The sequence below is a fragment of the Solanum stenotomum genome, chromosome 12 (assembly GCF_019186545.1).
Source record: "Solanum stenotomum isolate F172 chromosome 12, ASM1918654v1, whole genome shotgun sequence".
In the NCBI taxonomy this organism is placed as follows: Eukaryota; Viridiplantae; Streptophyta; class Magnoliopsida; order Solanales; family Solanaceae; genus Solanum; species Solanum stenotomum.
The window spans coordinates 37,228,990-37,248,531 of record NC_064293.1 but is presented as its reverse complement, the minus strand read 5'-3'; the positions used below and the strand labels follow the sequence as shown (position 1 = coordinate 37,248,531).

General features: G+C 33.2%; 3 protein-coding genes across 6 annotated transcripts; all 3 read right to left on the bottom strand.

Moving 5' to 3' along the window:
* Window positions 1–1,127: 1,127 nt before the first annotated feature.
* LOC125848494 (bifunctional riboflavin kinase/FMN phosphatase) lies at window positions 1,128–6,164 on the bottom strand. Of its 4 annotated transcripts, none has more exons than XM_049528370.1 (11): window positions 6,038–6,164; window positions 5,289–5,398; window positions 4,493–4,679; window positions 3,397–3,527; window positions 3,201–3,270; window positions 3,044–3,109; window positions 2,482–2,636; window positions 2,301–2,396; window positions 1,870–2,021; window positions 1,710–1,793; window positions 1,128–1,626 (listed from the first exon to the last, which is right to left on the bottom strand). In XM_049528370.1, the coding sequence occupies exons 2-11, from the start codon at window positions 5,362–5,364 to the stop codon at window positions 1,486–1,488; spliced, it is 1,158 nt and encodes a 385-aa protein (XP_049384327.1). In that variant the 5' UTR covers window positions 5,365–5,398; window positions 6,038–6,164; the 3' UTR covers window positions 1,128–1,485. The 4 variants fall into 4 exon arrangements, with proteins under 4 accessions (XP_049384327.1, XP_049384329.1, XP_049384326.1 ...); XM_049528372.1 differs by having other exon boundaries at window positions 5,289–5,377; window positions 6,038–6,141; XM_049528369.1 differs by having other exon boundaries at window positions 6,052–6,115.
* A 5,186-nt stretch (window positions 6,165–11,350) lies between these two features.
* LOC125849010 (putative F-box/LRR-repeat protein At5g02930) lies at window positions 11,351–14,075 on the bottom strand. The gene is given in 5 exon segments (XM_049528983.1): window positions 11,351–11,398; window positions 11,434–11,886; window positions 12,443–12,619; window positions 13,117–13,278; window positions 13,281–14,075. Coding segments are annotated over 4 exon segments (1,401 nt in total). The 5' UTR covers window positions 14,031–14,075; the 3' UTR covers window positions 11,351–11,398; window positions 11,434–11,574.
* A 908-nt stretch (window positions 14,076–14,983) lies between these two features.
* LOC125849008 (F-box/LRR-repeat protein At3g03360-like) lies at window positions 14,984–18,582 on the bottom strand. Its single transcript, XM_049528982.1, has 3 exons — window positions 17,471–18,582; window positions 15,798–15,968; window positions 14,984–15,518 (listed from the first exon to the last, which is right to left on the bottom strand). Exons 1-3 carry the CDS (start codon window positions 18,500–18,502, stop codon window positions 15,201–15,203), a joined length of 1,521 nt encoding a protein of 506 aa, XP_049384939.1. The 5' UTR covers window positions 18,503–18,582; the 3' UTR covers window positions 14,984–15,200.
* Between the last annotated feature and the right edge of the window lie 960 nt (window positions 18,583–19,542).

The window sequence follows — 19,542 nt, the reverse complement described above, 5'->3', positions numbered from 1 at the left end:
AAAAAAATAAAAAAAAAACTGGAAAAAAATCTATAAGCTCCCCTTTCCCTTCGGTCTTTGCCAATATTATATCTTAGGTTCACAACCATCTTCACCGAGACAAAGCTACGATTTTGAGTTTATGAGTGGCTGATTTTAAAAAATATTATTCACTAGGTTCTGGATAAATTATTTATACATATTGAGTGAATTTTTCAACAGAGTCGGTTATGCCGACCCGTACGCTGCGTTGTGGCTTTACCCCTGCCAACTAGCTAATCATTCACCAGTAGTAGCCAATTAACTTTCTGAAGCAAATAACAAGTGAGAGCAACTTTCAAGCATCTTTATTTCAAAATAGAACAATCATCAAACTCGTTTAACTCAATTACACAAATTAGAGAAATACACTTCATACATACAAGAAAAAGAAACACCACTAATAACAAACAGTATCAAACTAATAAGAAGGCCAAAGCATCCTCTCACTTTGAACAGAACAAAGAACAATATGTTCCACCAAACATAAAAAAAAGCCAATGAGTTAAAAGTTCTACAAAGAAAACATTATCAGACTTGAACAGGGCAAAGGCAAAGAGTGATTTTTTTTTAACCAAACTTGATAAGGCAAAGAACCATGATATAACCAAATAAGCATAAACCCATGTTTTCACCAAACATCAAAAAACAATGAGTAAAAGTTCTACAACATGAACCAAACATAAGACCAAGACATCCCAAAGACTTACTAAGGCTCCATATGAACTAAAAATCAAGAACCATACCAAAACAATAAGGCAAGAAACCATAATATAACCAAACAAGCATAAACCCGCCTTAAAAAACTCATCTTTTTCAACAAACATCAAACACAATGAGTAAAAAAGTTATACAAAATGAATCATGCATAAATCAAGATACCCCAAAGACTTAACAAGGCTCCATATTAACTAAAAAACAACAAGGCAAAGAACCATAGTGTAACCAAATAAGCATAAACAGACCTTGACTGAATTGAAAGATCACAGGAAATGTCATGGATGCATAAAAGGAAGCAATTTACAATCTGCATCAGCTTGCATGCTTCCACATTATTCACAGCCAGAAAACAAGTTACATTAATCAACATTTACACTGACAAATGATACTTCTCAACCACAAATATTTCGTCAAAAGGCAGAAAATTCACATAAATAGGTCCATATTTTGTATTTAAAACAATTGACCAAAGGGCCAACACTTTATTGACACCTGAACTTGAAATTTTCAGTACAAGGATCCTGCACTTGAACCCTTTACCATTGACTAATACCCCCTGGAAATGCTTAGCCCACTTTATAACCATCACTTGGTTCTTTTACTTCTGAATAGCTATACATTCAATTTTTTTATCTTTTTATTGTATAGAGCATTCCATGCAATTTGATGGGGAGACTATTGTAGTCTGAGGAATTAGGACAGATACAATCCCAATCAGAACAACAATGAACTTCAAGACTTCAATGATCAATTTTCCTGATGCAAAGAACTTTTAAGGTATGGATCGTCCTTGTACTTCAAGTATTGAGGAAGTTCGAGAGCTCTTTCTGCAATCTTCCTGTCCTCATGAATTTTTGCTATCAAGGCTTCAAGTGACGAAAAGGTGGCCTGCAATATTGCAAATAGACAGTAATACCAGCAAGTGATATAAGAAAGGAAAGGGAAAAATAAGAGTAACTAGGCAACAATACCTCCGGCCGTATGTAGCCCACAACAACTAGATGCAATTCCTCACCATAAAAGTCCTCATTGAAGTCATGAAGCAACCATGGTTCCTAAAAGTAAAGTTGTCTTTCAACAAACACAAAAAAGTCAAGAATACGGAAGAAACATATGTCACGACACACTTACAATAGTCTTTTCTGCGTTATTGAAGAAAGGATTCCAACCAATGCTCATGACCATCTTGTAGACACCTCGACCTGATAGTCCTGCCCATCCAAAATATACACCCGCTGGATGTTCTGAAAGAATGGCTGAATAACCTTCTGGGGATAAATTAGCTGAAAAGAATATTGACCCCATAAGAATAGAAAAACACATCACTGTTGAGTCATACGAGGCAAGATACTAATCTTCCATGCCCCTCCAACAATTGGAGTTCGAATCCAAATAACAATTTGACATAAAAATCAATATCTCTGAAATGACAGGCTCACAAGAAACTGAAATTCCAATAACAAACTTCTGAGAAATTCTAACAGTCATTTCAAGTGAACACAGATAACGAGTCAAGCATTTATATTGGCCATTCAGCAGAAGGAATAAAGAAGACCGCATACCTGTGGGGATCCCGAGAACCTTTGAGCCGCGCCCAAATCCCTTAATGACAGGACCACCAATACACCAAGGTTCTAAAGGCAAAGTACCTTCTATCCCTGCATATGCTTCCAGTCAAAAATTGGAAGAAAAATCAAGTACACGACTACACGTCATACAAGTAAAGCAGTCATAAAGACTTACTATCTTGAAATGCAGGTAGGCCCCACTTTTCTAGTTGCAAATCTAGAAGAGAATTGATCACTTCATCAGCAGAAGTATAAAGATGAGACTGCTTTGCAAGAGATGGTACAGCAACTACTGCCATTCCAGCAGCCTTACCAGCAGTAACACCTGGTCTAACATATGTATCTGGTCGAGTTACTCTCACTAAGTTATGAGATAAAACAATTTACATCCAATTCAAAACTAATGGTCTTGGGAGAGAAAAAAAGTTCATATTCAGCCTAGAAAATGCAAAAGCAATGACAAGGAATTTTAACTCATTATCCATGAAAAAGAAAATAAATCGAGAAATTGTAAATTACGATGTCACAAGTTAGTAGCTAATGTTATTCAGTCAACCATGCTGCTTATCCAACCTAACATGTGTAAATTTGAGCTGAGCATGACAAACTCTAACAGACCCCTCAAGGTCTTTAGAGGAGAAAACCCAGCCGACAGGCACATTTCTTTTTTTCTTCTTTTGACCAGTAGTTAGATTTTCCTACATACCGCTACATAAGTTTTGAAGATAAAAACTCACATTGAATCTTCAATGACAAGAAAGCTGGATGGATCCATGTTGAGTCTTTTAGCTGCTTCAAGAAATCTTACAAAAGAAGATATTAAGTTAATTTAACATCCAGAATACCAGATTATGAAATGTGGAGGACAAAGATAATCAATTCATCAAGTTTTACATTTCCGGAGATGGCTTTCCAGCTTTCACTTCGTCTCCTCCAACAATAGCTGAGAAGGATTCTTTCCATCCTGAAAACAAAAAAGACTATCCCAATCAAAGCACCAAGCATAAATGCCATCTTACGTGCTGGACTGGCACAAAATACCTTCCTAAGGAAAGAAATACCTCTCTAGCAATACATGTTAGAACTCTACCTGCATGATGAAAAATTTTGGCCTCTATGTTAGATCTAGAAGAATTTGACGCCAATGCCATGGGTACACCATGACCCCTCAAATGGTTAATCAATCGATTGGCCCCTGGAACAGCTTTGATATTGCGCCACCTATACCAAATTGATTAACAAAGTTTTATAAGAAATTTGAACTGGAATGTATATGCAGAAGACAATAGATATACAAGTTACATAATTGTACATCACAAGATCTCGCAACAGTCAAAAGATAATCAGAGTTTTACTAGCTCAAAGAAAAGAAAAAGGTGTTTCCAACATTGCTTCCACTCTCAGCAAGATTGAATGAAATCATCTTCCTTAAACCAACAAGGCCATAGATGAGTATATCACTCTTATTCCTTCCAGAGCTTCTACACCTTCCCCTCCTCTCCCCCTACCCCAAAATGAAACAGAAGAACAAAAGAAAAAGGGGAAATTTCACTCCATTTAAATTTTAAAAAACAAGTTTTCAACTAATAAACAAAATGTATTTGGGATCCCAGCCTTTAGTGCTAAATATTAATACACAAAATTGTTACCTTTGTCAAAAAAATAAAAAATAAAATGTAGTTATCTCTTTTTGATAAGTTAATGTAGTTGTTCCATTCTTGCTTGCCTCTTTTCTTCTTTGTTCTTTATTGGTGATTTATTTTTATCACCAAAAGCAAAGAAGATAAATGAAAGAAAGTAACATACATATTTGCATTTTCTAAATTGGAGAACAAAATGAGTGGTTCCCCTTTTAGTAATTCTCCACAATCTTAATTACCATCCAGTACCTACGTACTTTTTAGTAAGGGTTTTGAGCAAAACCAACACTGCAGGACTATGTTCTCCACTACTCTTTTCTCTACTAACTAGCTTGCAATTTATCATCCATGCTCTAGCTATAAAAGAGCAGAAGGTTTTTACTTTGTAACTTTATCCTTTAACATCCATTAATAGGATGTGAGGAAAAGAGTCTGCCTACTAATATTTTAAGGCGAATAATCTTCCAACAGGCTATTCAATTTCAGTTTGTATAAGCTTAATCAATAAACAGAAAGGAAATGAAACTATGTTTGCTGGTTTATTACTGGTCAGACAGCATTGGGTAAAATTGCGAAAGAAATTCATCTGTTGACAGTGGCAGCCCATAATCTTCAACAACAGCAGCCGCAGCTTCTGTTGGGGTTTTCCCTGCTATGTGGGGAGCTTCTCTCCCATCCCATTGCTTTCCATACTTAACTAAGAAAACCTTTAAAATCTCACTCACAGTGCCATCTGTCAGAACGAAGAGATCAAATTAACATTGGAAACCTGAGACTATAAAGAAACGCAAATGCACACAAGGAAGACATTGGTAATATAAGGATTGATACTATGTTGCAATTAACTCTACAACAGAATGCCTAGGTCCAAATTTCTTTTGCACAAAAAGGACTTCATAGTTGTAAATCGTTCATACTTGAGACTTGAGAGCCAGAGTACATTTCAAGTTTCGGAATCGAATTTCAAAATAGCTGCAGGCCCACTAAGCTTACAGAGACCTCATATTAAGTATGTCCTCAGAAGATAGAATTTGATTAGAGAAATTTGATAGGATAAAACAATTATACTGCAATGATACAATCTACACTTAGAATAAAGATTACAACAGTAAAAAAATTAAATTGTAAATATCTTCATCCAAAATTTCAAAAATTTCTGGCCATTTCATAGTTCTATTGGATATGTAAAAATTGGAAGGAAATGAAAGGAACTCTAGTGAATGCTTTTGAATATTAAAAGTAGTAGTTCATATATCGAGAACTAATACCATGAATGATTTAGGTGAACGGCCAAGAATATAATTCGAGAAGTGTAAAGTCAAACAAGAAGATAACTACTGACCTGTATTAAGAAGTGTACCATCCAAATCAAGGATGACACCAGAAACTAGCTTCTTCAAAGTTCGTTCAACAGACATGGAGAGCAATTATCTACCACACAGAAACAGATACCTATGTTCACATTATGTGAATATGAGATATACTTGCACAATAATTAATCCAAATACATGAATTTAATCTTGAAGTCAAATGTAAACCATAAATCAATATACAATATCCGATTAATATGGATTAACACAGAACTAAAACTACTATTACTTGGATTTCATTTTAAGTTTCCTGGACATCAAAACTGTATAATTGTATTAATTTTTCGCTCTCATATTTGAAAGGAGAAACCAGACTTTTAGCTCTTCCATAGAGGGCTAAGGTCCTGTTGACTATGATCAGTTGGAATTTCCTATCATTCTGAAAATGAAATACGTTTACTGTCTATGTGGTTGAGTGTTTGCTTTCTGAAAGCCTCACAGAGTTTTCATCCTTCTATCCTAAAAAAAGCAGGGAGATAACAAACAAATATTTAACATATTCCTATCTTCCTGATCCCAAACGAAAGGAAAACATGAGAAAATAGAGCCTGTGAAGGCTGAAACATGAGAAAATAGAGCCTCAAACAAACAAGAGATTTTGAAGATGAAGACGAAGAGAAGTAGTAGTTCATATTAAAATAACAAAATTCTACATACGAGCAGCTCTTGAAACATATAATTAATTTGCATCACCAATCAATAAAATGAGCTAAATAATCACCTGATAATGCTATAAATCCAACTTCACCAATTGATTATTGAACTGAGAAGATGAAGCAATGGAACTGAGAAGACGAAGAAATGGGAACTGAGAAACCGAAGCTTGTCCTCTTTTGTATTGGCTGCCAATCCATCGCCATCAATTATTCAATGTCTTAATCCGGGTTGAAAGTATCGGACGGGTCAAAATTTCATCTTCTAATATGAGCTTATTTCCTGCCCCGAAAAGGCCCACGAGTCCACTGCTTTTACGAATTGAATATTCTCTCAAGAAAAGTATATCCTTTTGTTTTCACTTTTTATATCTTTCATAAAATTGTAAAATTCATTTAAAAAATATTTTAAATTCTTTCTGTATCAAAATTCTATTGAATTCTATTCTAATTCATGCATTATAGAGCCTATTTTTAAGGGTGGTCTTTTTTACTTAACTAGTAAAATTGGAATTTAATATCACAAAATTTATAAAGTAATACTTAAAACCTATCAGTCATCAAAACTAAAACACTATTATTTTACATACAAAATTATGTAGTAACAAACATTAATGATGAAAAGAAAAATAAAAATTATAACATCTTATCATTTATCCTTCATAACATAAGCAAAAAATTATGACTGTAAAAAAATATCAGGATCTGTAACACAAGCAATGGTGTTAGAGAGCAACTCAACAGGAGCAAAGTACTCGAATATTTAATTGTGCAGAAGAAGAAGAAAAAGAGGAATAAGAAGTTTGTTTTAAAATGAGAGGAAATTCTTCTATTTATAGATAACAAAGGGTAGTGTGAACAAATGTTTGTTGTGCTTATCGGAAAGGTCACAACTATTTGAAAAAGTTGCATCTCTTTGGAAAGGTCACAACCTTTCATAAAAGTCGCAACTCTTTATTGAAGTCGCAACTTTTCATGAAAGTCACAATTTTTCATGAAACTTGCAACTTTTCATAAAAGTCATAATTTTTCATGAAAGGTTAAGGCTAGTTTTGGAAATAAATAAATTAAAAAGGAATCTTGATTTGTGATGGCGCTACGTAGGCGGGCCTAGGGTTCTCTTTTATATATATATATATATATATATATATATATATATGATTTTTTTTCATATTTAAAAATTCAAATCTAAGATGACCCAGCAAGGATAAAAGGATCCTGAGTTATTTCAACAGAATGTATCGTTTGTAAAAAATATTGAGGTTGATCAGTAATGAGTCTCATGTTCCTTCTTTTTGTGACGTTTTTTCCGTGATTGATAATAGCAACTAAAGGAAAGACTTGTTTGGGATTAATATTTTTTCTAAAATAGGTGCATATATATTTAATTCATAGTTTATCTATTAAATTTTAAAGAAACACATATTCATATGCTAAAAAATATTAATATTAATAATAATTACATGTTTAGATTTATATACAATATCTTAATTAGATAAATTCACATATCTCAATCTTAAAAAAAATAAAAAAATTATAGCACGTGTATAATAGGAAAAAGCTCAAATGTAGCACTAATAGTTTCTCGTGTTTGCAATATTGGTGCACTTTGGTCCTCCTCCAAACTTTATCATATTTTTTAACATTAATTTTAGTATAACTTACATAAATCCCATAGTGTAAAACTTAAATTACATCTTATCCCTACTCTTTTCTATTTTACAAAAATCCCTTAAAATATCAGTCATCCGGATACATAATTGGTTATCCGAATACATTAATTTTGATACAATATATGTGCGGCTGTTGCGCTTAAAAAGGGGAAAGAAAATGGAAAAAATCTTATTCAATCCCATGATTTATGCTATTCAGTTCCTCCCTTACTGTCAATCACTAAAACATAGATCCTAACATAACACACCAATTCAAAATTCAAAATTTTAATTCTCTGTTCATCATTCTCCCTGCTTCGTCGAATAAATTTTTCACTAAGATTCAAAACTTTATCAAACACGACTTTTTGTGCATAGTATAAAACCTCAGGAATCTGCAAGCATACCATTTATGAGCAAAAGGAGAGAAATAATTCATCTGGGCAACTTACAAATAACACATCCTTCTTTACGCAAAAGGAGGAAGAAGGGACACCATCAAAATTTAGATCAAGAGAAAGACCAAATTGTGTGACAATGAAAAGATTATGTAGTCATTTAAGCTTGACAGTATCAAGTATCAGCTACAAAGTGATGGTGCCAAGACAAAGAAATTGACTTACATGTATATGTCTAAATGTTGAACATTCAATACATGTTTTGATCTCTCGAAATTGTTGCATAATTGGTGACAGTGGTTAATTTCAAAATTTTTAGTCATTCGTGAATCTAATTTCAGTCATTGTAATTGAGATGAATATTGAAGAATTGAGGAAAAAAATTGAGATCTGATACATTATAGAAGGTAATTCATCTTCACTGATTATTAGGAATGATATGAGAGTAAAGTTATACGTTGAGGTGAAGAAACGTGAGATTGGATTGGCTATGTCTCCCCTCTATATTGATACAACAGATAAGAAAGTTGGTGAGATACAAGACTTTGATGTATCAATTGGTGCAATTGTCTGAATTTGCTATGTATACCATCTGTTTTTTCATTTTGAATTTGTACATTGATATATAAGTCGTGATACATATTGATTATAAATTGATACATTGCTAGTTTGACATATATGTAATGTGTTCCTTCCAAGTGTTAGCAACAGTAGATTATGTATCAATATAATAACTATAAACATGATACATTGCATAAAACTCAATAGTCGAAGTATCAGCAACATTAGATTATATATAAGTATAATCAATATAAACATGATACATTCCATAAAACATAGTCATTGTATCAGAAAGCTAAATTACGAAACAAAATAAACTGGATACATTGAGGTTATATACATTTGGTAACGATAGGCGTGATAATCAAGATCCATTCTTTTTCTCTTTTTTTGGACGTTTTTCCACAATCGATTTAGAGGTCAAAGATACATCCTTCTTCGACTTTGACTTCTCTAAATTCAAATTCTTTATGAATAATGAGTATTTAGCAGTAATTTGTATAAATGTATCATTGTCATTAATGTGTATCTGATACGTGTGATACACATTAGTCTTATCAGTTATAGTACATTATAGTTTATATATCACGATTATTATTGGTAATCTTGATATACAACAAAAAAATTGATTTATTACTATCTAAATTAAAAAAATATTGAAGATACATTATAGAACTTGATATATTATAAATGATACATTAGGCATTACTCATGTATCAAGTACATAAATATTGAACATGAAACCCACTAGTTGAATATTCATCAATATTAATTGGATACATACTTTTGGTAACGATAGGCGTGATAATCCAGATCCATTCTTTTTCTCTCTCTTTTTTGTACGTTTTTTCCACAATCGATTTAGAGGTCGAAGATACATCCTTCTTCGACTTTGACTTCTTTAATCTCAGATTCTTCATGAATAATGGGCATTTAGCAGTAATTTGTATAAATGTATCATGTTCATTAATGTGTATCAGATACGTGTGATACACATTAGTCATTAATATGTATCAGTTATAGTACATTGTGGTTTATATACCAAGATTATTATTGGGTAATCTTGATACACAACAAAAAAATAATTTATTACTATCTATATCCTTTTAAAATTTAAAAAGTATTGAAGATAAATGTAAATGATACATTATGTAGTGTTTATGTAACAACACCATTTATATTGAAGTGGGAAGCCAAGAAACATAGAACATGTGAAAAGTTGTCCATTTGAACCGTATCAGAAATTGATCTGATAGAGAAAGCTTTGTCTTGCTTTTGGAGCACTTGCTTGGCCATGCCTAAAGAAGATATCACCAAAGTTGTTATTTGGCTCAATTTAAGGCGCATAATTAGGCCATGAAAATCGACGAGTTTGGTTAGGGATTTATGGAAATAAAAAATGAGAGAGTTTGTGGAGTGAAATAAGGAAGTGATAAGCATGGGTTTGGGAAGTGAAATTATGTATCCGGAATTTTGGTTGTTGGCTCAAAATAAGGGATTTTGGAAACTTTTAGAAATGGTAGGGAATAATTGGAATTATGAAAAAAAAAGGGTGTGTATATAGGTAATTTTTCCTTAATTTTATCTACAATTTATGTATAAAATGTTCAATCTTCTTTTTATATATTTCGTATAAATAATAACTCTATTTGAGAGAAGGTGAGTAGAAGAATACCTTATTTTATCTAGTAAAAATATTATTGCAGCTAAAATTGAGAGGTTCATCACGCCAATTTCACGTGCAATAGTATAAATTTTCGACTTCGTCATATGTCAAGATATTCTTAGTTGCAATAATATTTCTACTTAACAGAATAAGGTGCTTTCTTTTTCACTTTATCTCACATAAAATTATTATTTCTACTAAATATATAAAAAGACAATTGCACATTCCATATATAGAATTGTGAACAAAATTAATATTGTACTAAAAAATATGCACAAGTTTGGGGCTAGGACCAAAAGTGCATCAATATTGCAAACATGAGGAATTATTAATGTTCCATATGAAAACTCAAAAATAACTATGAATCTTAACCCAAAAATAAGGGACTATTTTAGACTTTTTCTTTATACATATATTTGTGTGTATAAAAACTCTAGCATTGAACATTTTTTCAACAGCGAAGGCAATAAATACTTGGACTACATAGTACATACAATATATATTTTTCAATGTTGATTTATTTGTATAGACAATATACACTTTACATACTCTTCACATTTAATTTGAGAACACATACATTGAATCCAATTTTTCACACATACCATTGATGGCCAATATACCCTTTACATTTGGTTTGAAAACACATACATTGAATCCAAATGGCCACACTTACCGTTGATGTTTTCACATATGTATATACCACCCAATTTCTATATTGAAAACACATACATATACACATATAGTTAAAATCAAATACGTATTCACATAATTTCAATTAGAATTAGATATTTATATGCATGCAATTGCAGATACACTAAAGTTTCTCAAAATAGCATTACTATGGAGTTTTTTCCAAAGGAAAATAAAGCTGTCATAATCCTGTGAACAAAATAGTTTTTTTTCTATAAAGGTAACATCATCAAACCATAGACAATAGTAAAAAACAAGTTGCACCAAAACATTTTATCATAGCTAATGACACGATCTAATTTGGTTGGTGCACTAAACCGAAGGTTTCAGTTTCGAGCATGAGTATGAAAGAATTCTTGGTAGGAAGTGCTCCCCTCGAATGAGCCCTACTCAGCACAAATTTGGATTAATCGGCTAAATGATTCAATAGAGTACAACATGAAAAGGAAACGGATGAAAAAACTTTTTGAGTACAATTAGCTAAAATGATGAAAAACCCTTTTGAGTACAATTAGCTAATTCAGTTCTTACTGACATGCTGCATCAACATGCTGAGTTCTATTTCCAAAACAAAAAAAAATAGTCAAATCTTTCTCTCGAGCTTGCTTAATGTAAAACAAGCAGCAGAAAATCAAGAGTTACATTTTGAACAAAACCACAGCTTTCTTTGAGCGTTTACAAACGCTTCTTAAAGTTTTAGCCACAAACTCAACTGATGCATCACGAATCGAGTTCTGAAGTCCAGATCTCCATTCAATAACCATCATCTCAATGTTAGCAGATATCAAAAGAAGATCGCGCAGAAATAAAACTTCTAGGCCAGATTGCGTTCCTTCAAAGCCACAAACTCTGATCTTTTCAAGTTGATGACTGCAACCTCGAGGAAGCACAGACAGTTGAAGCTTTCCTTCAACAGAGTAAACATCATTTACAACTGGAATAAGGCAAGCCTGCAATGGAACTCTATTAGAACAGAGAGAAAAGATGATGAGTTAAGATTAAGAGCATGCGTGGGTTAAGAAAAATGATGTTTTTTTATTGTTCAGTTAAGGAAATATCTTCTAATGTTTGATTTCAAACCATAAGTACTTTATTTACCCATCCATACATTTTGGCCAAAGGAACGTGGGGACTCAAGATCAAGAACAACCCTACTTGCAACTACTAGAGTTCATTGGCGGAATCAAGCTTTTAATCTTAATGAGAGTTCAAGGGTCAGACTCTTTTGAGATTATGAGTTCAATATTTATAATATTTTTAAGGAATTCACACACATATATTCATGGCATAAGGCAAAAGTGGTTGGTTTGATTGAACCCATATTCAGAATTATAAGTCCACCCCTGCCTGATTATTTTCAATAAGGAAAACCACAAACATATGCTCGGTATATAAGTAAAGAGAGAGGATTTGGATATATCTGTTACTACTTACAGATTGAATCAGAACATTGCTTAATAAGTGAAAAGCAATAGCTCATAGCAATGTTTCCAACGGAAAACAAACCTCAAACTCAAAATAGGGTAGGGCCATATGTATGATTAGCGTCTGAAGCTTAAGTAAATTTTTTAATAAGCGTATAATGCCAGGAAGATATCGCTTCTGTACGGGAGTATGCAGTGTTAAACACTCACAGCTGATAATGGTAAACAGCACCCATGGCGAGTCCCAAAATGCCATAACCTTAAAGACGGAAGAAACACGGAAAAAAATTCAATTAACTACATATCCAACCATCCCACAAAAATATAATAGTCTTTCAATAACTCCATTCTCCAAGCACAAAATTAAACAAATATGTATTCAACCTTCTACTATACCAGAATGTCCCACTAATTTGTAGCTTATTACCAAAGAACATAATATTAGACTTGTCCCTAAAGGATTTTGCAACACAAAAGATACTAACAAGCAAAAAAGATAAGTCATGATAAATTAACAATCCAAATATTCAACTAAGTACAGAAAGGACACTATGGCTTCAGATATATGAACCAAATAATATACTTCCTACCTAAGGGCTTTGAGGTTAAACTTGCTAATTGCGAAACCATTACAAGATGGGGTGGGGGAAGTGATCATAAACTCAAAAACACACAAATATACCATATTTGAGCATCATTCAATCAAGGAACAAAACATACAGATAAGATCAAGCCAATCAACCAAATAGCACAAACCTCAATGCACCATGTCCCTAACATAACATCTTTGACATGACTGAAACTCCCAAACATGGCCATCAACATATCTCCTTGCTGTTCATAAAAGTTGTCACACTCCTCATCCTTAGGGTTCTTTGAGTGGAAAACAAATTTCACAGAGACCTTAACACATCCTTAGAGTTCCTCACATTCTTCAACTTAATATTCATTCTAATACACCCCTTTAATTCCAATACCTTAACACAAGGTGCTTTAATTTCCAGTTCAAGATCCAAGAACTTCTTCACTTCCTTATACCCATTCACCACCAACTTACTCACCTTTCCACCAAACAAATCCAAACACCTAAAACCCCAACAGTTATCCAACTCCAACAAATCCAAACACGGACTACCAGCAACAATTTTCCTGACTATATCATCACCAAATTCCGTCGACCCAATTCTCAGTTCCCTCAAAGAATCCCATCTGACAGCTTGAACTTTGTAAAATCTACAAGAAACCCAATTCGCTTTTTCAAGAAAAGAGTTGAACAATAATCTCTTAGGGAGATTATAACAATCACCATCATCATTGGAGAGAACCAAATTGAGTTCTTTGACTTGATGGGTGATGGCAAAAAGAACCCAAACAGTAACATCGGATGTAAAGCAACGTTTAAAGGGGAACTCAACATGAAGCTTTAATAGACTGTTGCAGTTACCGTGCAAGTTTATGAGGGATTTGTCAACAAATGAAACGAACTTTCGTACAGAAAATAGGTCCTTGGAACGGTGAATGAAATTGAGGGTGGAAGAGAAGGACCAGAGAGTTCTCCATTGGTGGCAGAGACGGGTGGTCCGAACGACGTCGTCGAAGGGAAGAAAGGAGAGTATGTGAAGCAGAACTGAATCCGGCAAGGAAGATAATCGGTCTGAAGCTACTCCCATTTTTCGTTTTCCAATTTTGCTTTTTGGAGTTTCTCAACTCTTAAAAAATGCTACTTATTCTAAATTTGTTTTGGATTATAACACAAGATTATTATAAAGATTCATTAATAAATTTAGGTAAATTAACTAACTAATTGAGCTACAATTCCACATTGATTATCATTTTTATCTGTATAGGGTTATATTATTGGCGGAAACAAAAACTCCCAAAATAATTGAGATGCGTAAAAACTGGCCCAAATCATTCTCATTCGAAAAAACCCTTGACAGCTTAAAAGTTGCAAAGCATGTGAGAGCAGATTTTTATGCGTGGGGATCAGATTTGTATGAATTGTGACCTTGTAAATTATCAAACATTTTTCATGGAGTATGGTATAATTTAACAAAGTCAATTTTGATTTTTTTTAATTGAAATTGTGAACTTGGCAAAGTCAAACTTTAAATATCTTTTACTCTTTTTGACTTTAGTAAGACATCAAAAAATTATAATGACTTGTCAAGATCAGCTTCAAACAATTTTATCATAAGGTATGGTTCACAAGGATTAACCGCAAATATTTTTACTTGAAATTATGATCTTGACATGATCAAAGTTCGAGTATTTTTGCATAAACTAAAAGCAGCACGTGATATACATTATCACAATAGTGTTCACCGTAACCGCTATTCTTTGGTGCGCACAAGGTAAAACACTCACTTCTATGCAATAACCTCGTAAACCACACATGAAAGGCAACCCGCACTAGTCAAATCCAATGCAACGAGCTCAAGGCAAATCCTCTACTTTCGTTGATAAGAAATTTCGACCTTGAGACCTCCAACATAAAAGTCTTAAGCCCAAGCTACTGGGCTACCTGAAGGGTTGGACTGTGGTATCAATTTTCTCACATCCTATGATAAACAATACATAAAACGGGATATATACACAACGGATATAAGAAAGACTCAAGAGAGAATATATATAAACATCAAGCATTAAAGCACCACTAATATAAGTTATATAAGAATCCATCTCAACTAGCTAGCTCAAAATTGAGCCCTGGTTGATTGACTCAAGAAGAGAAGAATGTACGCAAGCATCGAGTCTAAAGAAAAAAACATACAGTATATGTTTCTGAAGCACGTTTTGATAAATACTAACATGACATAATACTAATTTACTTTTGCTTCTCAACCAGAGAACAAAATAACAGCATCCTTTGAAGACCTCCGAAAGCTTAGCAACGTCTCTGCAACTCTGGTATGGTGCCCGGGGGAAATCCATGTTCTGTCAGTGAAGGAGGGAAGGATAACTTTCTGAAGCACTAACCCATTCTTTAGAACAGCTTGCAGAAATGTAGAGAGGTACTCAAAATACAGACTCTCATATATCCAGGAGCCGTCAATCCTTAAAGTCTTGAGATTCAGCACCCAACAAGGTCTTGATATCCAGTATTTTTTTGCAGAAAATTCGTAAGTGGGCCACGAGAATGACCAACCAACACTATACTGTAACATAATGTTTCAAAGGTGATTAACTGATCAATTAACAAAATGCAGCAGAGGCTAATTTAGAACAGGAAGTTTAACTCAAACCATTGTTTTCAGACTCGGAACTATGTATGCATGTGCACAAAAAAGAAAAGTATGTATATAATAAGATCATGCCCATTCTGAACTCATTGACTGTAGATGTTGAATTTGCCTCTACATAGGTCATGATTGAGCAACAAAGAATCAAATCGACAGATTAGAAGAACAACAATAGGAGAAGGGGCATTTGCATACCTCTTCGAAAGGGGATTCCTCGCTTATGTTCAAGACCTCGACTAGAGGACAACTTTGTAGAAGGATTGCTAACCCCGGAAGCTCCTTGTCAGTCAAACGAGAGTTCAAGGTCAAGTCTTTGCATCTCATCCTCGGGCATGACGAGTTTTTAGTCTCTATCATATTAAGGACCTGGGACAATTAATTATCAGAAGATAGGTTAGAGGTTTGTGCGTTGAAGATATAATTAAGTAAATAAAAATACGTTGAAGATATAATTAAGTAAATAAAAATAAGTTTTCTCAAACAACTTAAACTTTAGATGAGATACCACACAGTTCAACATGGTATCATAGCAAAGAGAGATCATTAGTTATCTCAAGGAATCAGATACATCACAAGTGAAGGGGCGTGTTGAAGATATAATTAATTAAGTAATAAGTGAATAAAAGTGAGTTTTTTCTAACCACAAGGACAGGATCAGAAGTATCAAAAACCACTAATTCGTACAGAGCCATTGAACCGGCCCAATTTAAGCTTTTAAATGAGAATACGGTCACTAGTTTAACTAAACAAGGTTTAACTTAAAGCTATAATAATATAAGAACATAATCAAATGAGATGTTTCACAAAATTGCCCTAGTAAAACACTGTTGGATCAGGAATCTTTCTAATGGTCTCATGACCCTATTCCTGATTAAAATCTGTTCTTCCTATTTTAAACCAGTAAAGTCACCATAGATGCAAAGCAATTAAAGTGCCTCTTTTTTACCCTTTCCCCTCTTCGTATAGTTAGAAGAGTTAGCCATGCTATGTCCTAAATCCCGAGGACCGTGACCAGCACTTAATGAGCATCTATCCCACTAAGTGAACCAGATTGTCCACTGGTATGATATGAGAGATGAAGCAACTGTAGCAACAACATAGCCTAAAGCCCTAAACCACACAATGCAGCCCACACTTTATTTAACCATTAATCCCTAAAACTTCCTAGTCCCTGACATGTATGTGCCCCTTAACAGCCACGGTCACAATGTAATTGGCTACAAATGTAATTTGCCAACTTCTCATAAATGTCCTCCACTATGGCCATATTCATAAGAATTCACCAATTGTCAAAATTTTAAACTTATTATTATATTTACAAGAACTTTTTAATTATTCAAGCAGGTTTAAGTAACGACAAAGGAGTTGTTTGAAGATCCGTATATATATATATATACACATATATATAAATAGATGGCGCTGCATACCTGCAGAAATCCATGAATGTAATGGTACAAATAGAGAATAATGCTTCTGAATCGAAAGACGAGTAGTAACACTGACATAAAGGCATTGCTATATTTTATGCAACTTCAAAAACATATCTTTTTTTGATAAGTAATGCAACTTTAGACATTTTGCATTGTGCAGTAACAATTTTTTTTATAAAAATGGTAGACTATTACAAGGGATATATGCATAACAACTGACAGTATACACATTTTTAATAGTATGACTGTAATTTAGCTTGCCATAATAGGTTGGTCATCATTTTTATCAATTAATGTTTATCATATAGATTTTCCTATGATTACCTAATAAATGATATGATTGTGTAAATAATTTCACCATCATCACTCAGAGAAGTACAAACACATCAATAATAGTTAATTTTAATGACAAGATGAAGTAGGGAGGTATGGTCAAACCTGCAGACACCATGACCCAATCGAGAGTTTCTCAACATCCCCGAGTAATTCTAGGAGATCTCTTAACATATCCTCGTCAATCTTGAAATCACTTTGATCACTTTCATAATCATCTGTCTTCCTATAGAAATCTAGCTTAGCATGGACTAGAGCTGATACATTCTGAAGAACAACAATTTTTTTATGAAAACATCCTTCAATCTCCAGCGAAGTAACATTCCTAGCATCTATTATCAGCTCTGTATCATCGTCGTCATCAAGTTCGTCATGTACTTGTTGCCAATATCCACTGATCACCAACTTCTTCACACTTTCGGAGTTAATTTTAATTAAATTAACCCCATAACACATACTAAACTTGAGAGACTCCAAAGAAGGACATCCAGAACATATCGCGTCAATGATATGACTGTTCAACTCAGCATACCTAATAACCAAAACCTTAAGAGAAGGCCAATTGATCCCCTCCTTTGGTACAAGATTACAATTGCACAAACTCATTTCTCGAAAACACGCATTGGAGTACAAAATCTGCGGTAAATTGTAAAAATTGTCTGAACCCCTTGTCATCAGATACAACTCCAGTTCTTCAACATATTTATTGTGTACAAATATCATCCATTTATTAACACACTTAACAAGTTTTTTATCGTAATGAAATTCAACCGAAAACTTGTTCAATTTACTAGGCTTAGATAGAAGCAATGTATCATCAACCGAAGTTATGAATGCAGTTACAGAGTAATGAGATTTTCCAGTGCACCTGAAAACCAGATTATGTGCTGAAGTCCATAAAAGGCGCCATCTTTTTGAGAGAATTGCAGTTCGCCTAACTTCTTTCATCCGCAAGTAAGAGAGGATGTGAAGTACCAAAGGATCCGTCAAGGCGCTAAGTCGATCTGGTCTTTCGATTTTACGGATTTTCCAAATAAGGGGTTCTTCATCGGATTGATCAGAAGGATTAGAACAGTAAAAAGGAGAATAATGTGGAGAATCATCATCATCTTCTCGTCCATGTGAAGATTCAGACATGGTGAAAATTGAAGAACTGAATTGATCAGTTGAACAAATACTGGGGCGCAGGGTTTTAAGTTTCAACAAAAACCAGGTTATCAGGATTATATATACTAAAAATTTACCCTCCAATTTTGGTAAGTGATCTAACAAAGTGATTTAATAAAGGCATAATACATATATTGACCCTAAACTTAGCTTCAAATTTTAACTTTGACCTCCAACTTTCATAATGCACAAATAGGCACTTTAACTATCCTACCTTTAAATAAATAAACACGCGATTTTTAGAGCCAAAAGCGTGAAATACAAACGCTCCCACGTGTATTAATGACCCACTCAATGGCTGCCAACTATTCAATGCATGTGGGCCCGTTTTCCTGTCTATTTGACACCTTTTCAATTTGCCATGCATTTATTTCAATCTCTTTTAATGGATATGGACCCCACCTCACTAATTTCATTCCCTTTTCTTTATTTCTGCCTCACAACTTCTTCTTTCACTTTCATTTTGTGGTAAATTAATATTTGAAAATGTCAATTATTCAATTTATAATTTATTTGTCTTATTTCTTTTTTTTAATTTATGTGTATTCAAAAATTACATTTAAGATACTATAAATTATTAGACTTAATATTTAAAAAAAATTATTACAAATTTGAAAATTATGTAATATACACTATTAATTACAATAATTACTAATTTAAAATATTTTTTCAATCTAATAAGAGCCTACAAACACACTATACGTTATATTTAAAAGTACTATAAATCATAATTAAAATATATTTTTTTTAGAAAAGTTTTTGTTGACTCTTGAAATTCTATTGGTGACACGTGAATTTGAATAGATGGAACAATATATGTTATTGAAAGTTAACAATACTATAAGTTATTCGAAAATGACGTTAATGATTTTTATAAATTATAACAAATTAGCAACTAAAATATTTTTGAAAAAACATACAAAAAATTAGTTGATGAATCAGCCACCACACCGTGGACATGTATGCTTTCTGTGATTAAAATTGAGTTTAAGGGTTATTTTGGTCATTTA

Coding starts and splice junctions, on each gene's coding strand:
- LOC125849008 (XM_049528982.1), bottom strand. CDS start 18,502: ATGTCTGAATCTTCACATGGACGAGAAGATGATGATGATTCTCCACAT. Junction 15,969..17,470: donor TTGGGTCATGGTGTCTGCAG/GTTTGACCATAC, acceptor TAATTGTCCCAG/GTCCTTAATATGATAGAGAC. Junction 15,519..15,797: donor AGGAATCCCCTTTCGAAGAG/GTATGCAAATGC, acceptor ATTATGTTACAG/TATAGTGTTGGTTGGTCATT.
- LOC125848494 (XM_049528370.1), bottom strand. CDS start 5,364: ATGTCTGTTGAACGAACTTTGAAGAAGCTAGTTTCTGGTGTCATCCTT. Junction 3,271..3,396: donor CAAAATTTTTCATCATGCAG/GTAGAGTTCTAA, acceptor TTTTGTTTTCAG/GATGGAAAGAATCCTTCTCA. Junction 3,110..3,200: donor GGAAAGCCATCTCCGGAAAT/GTAAAACTTGAT, acceptor TTCTTTTGTAAG/ATTTCTTGAAGCAGCTAAAA.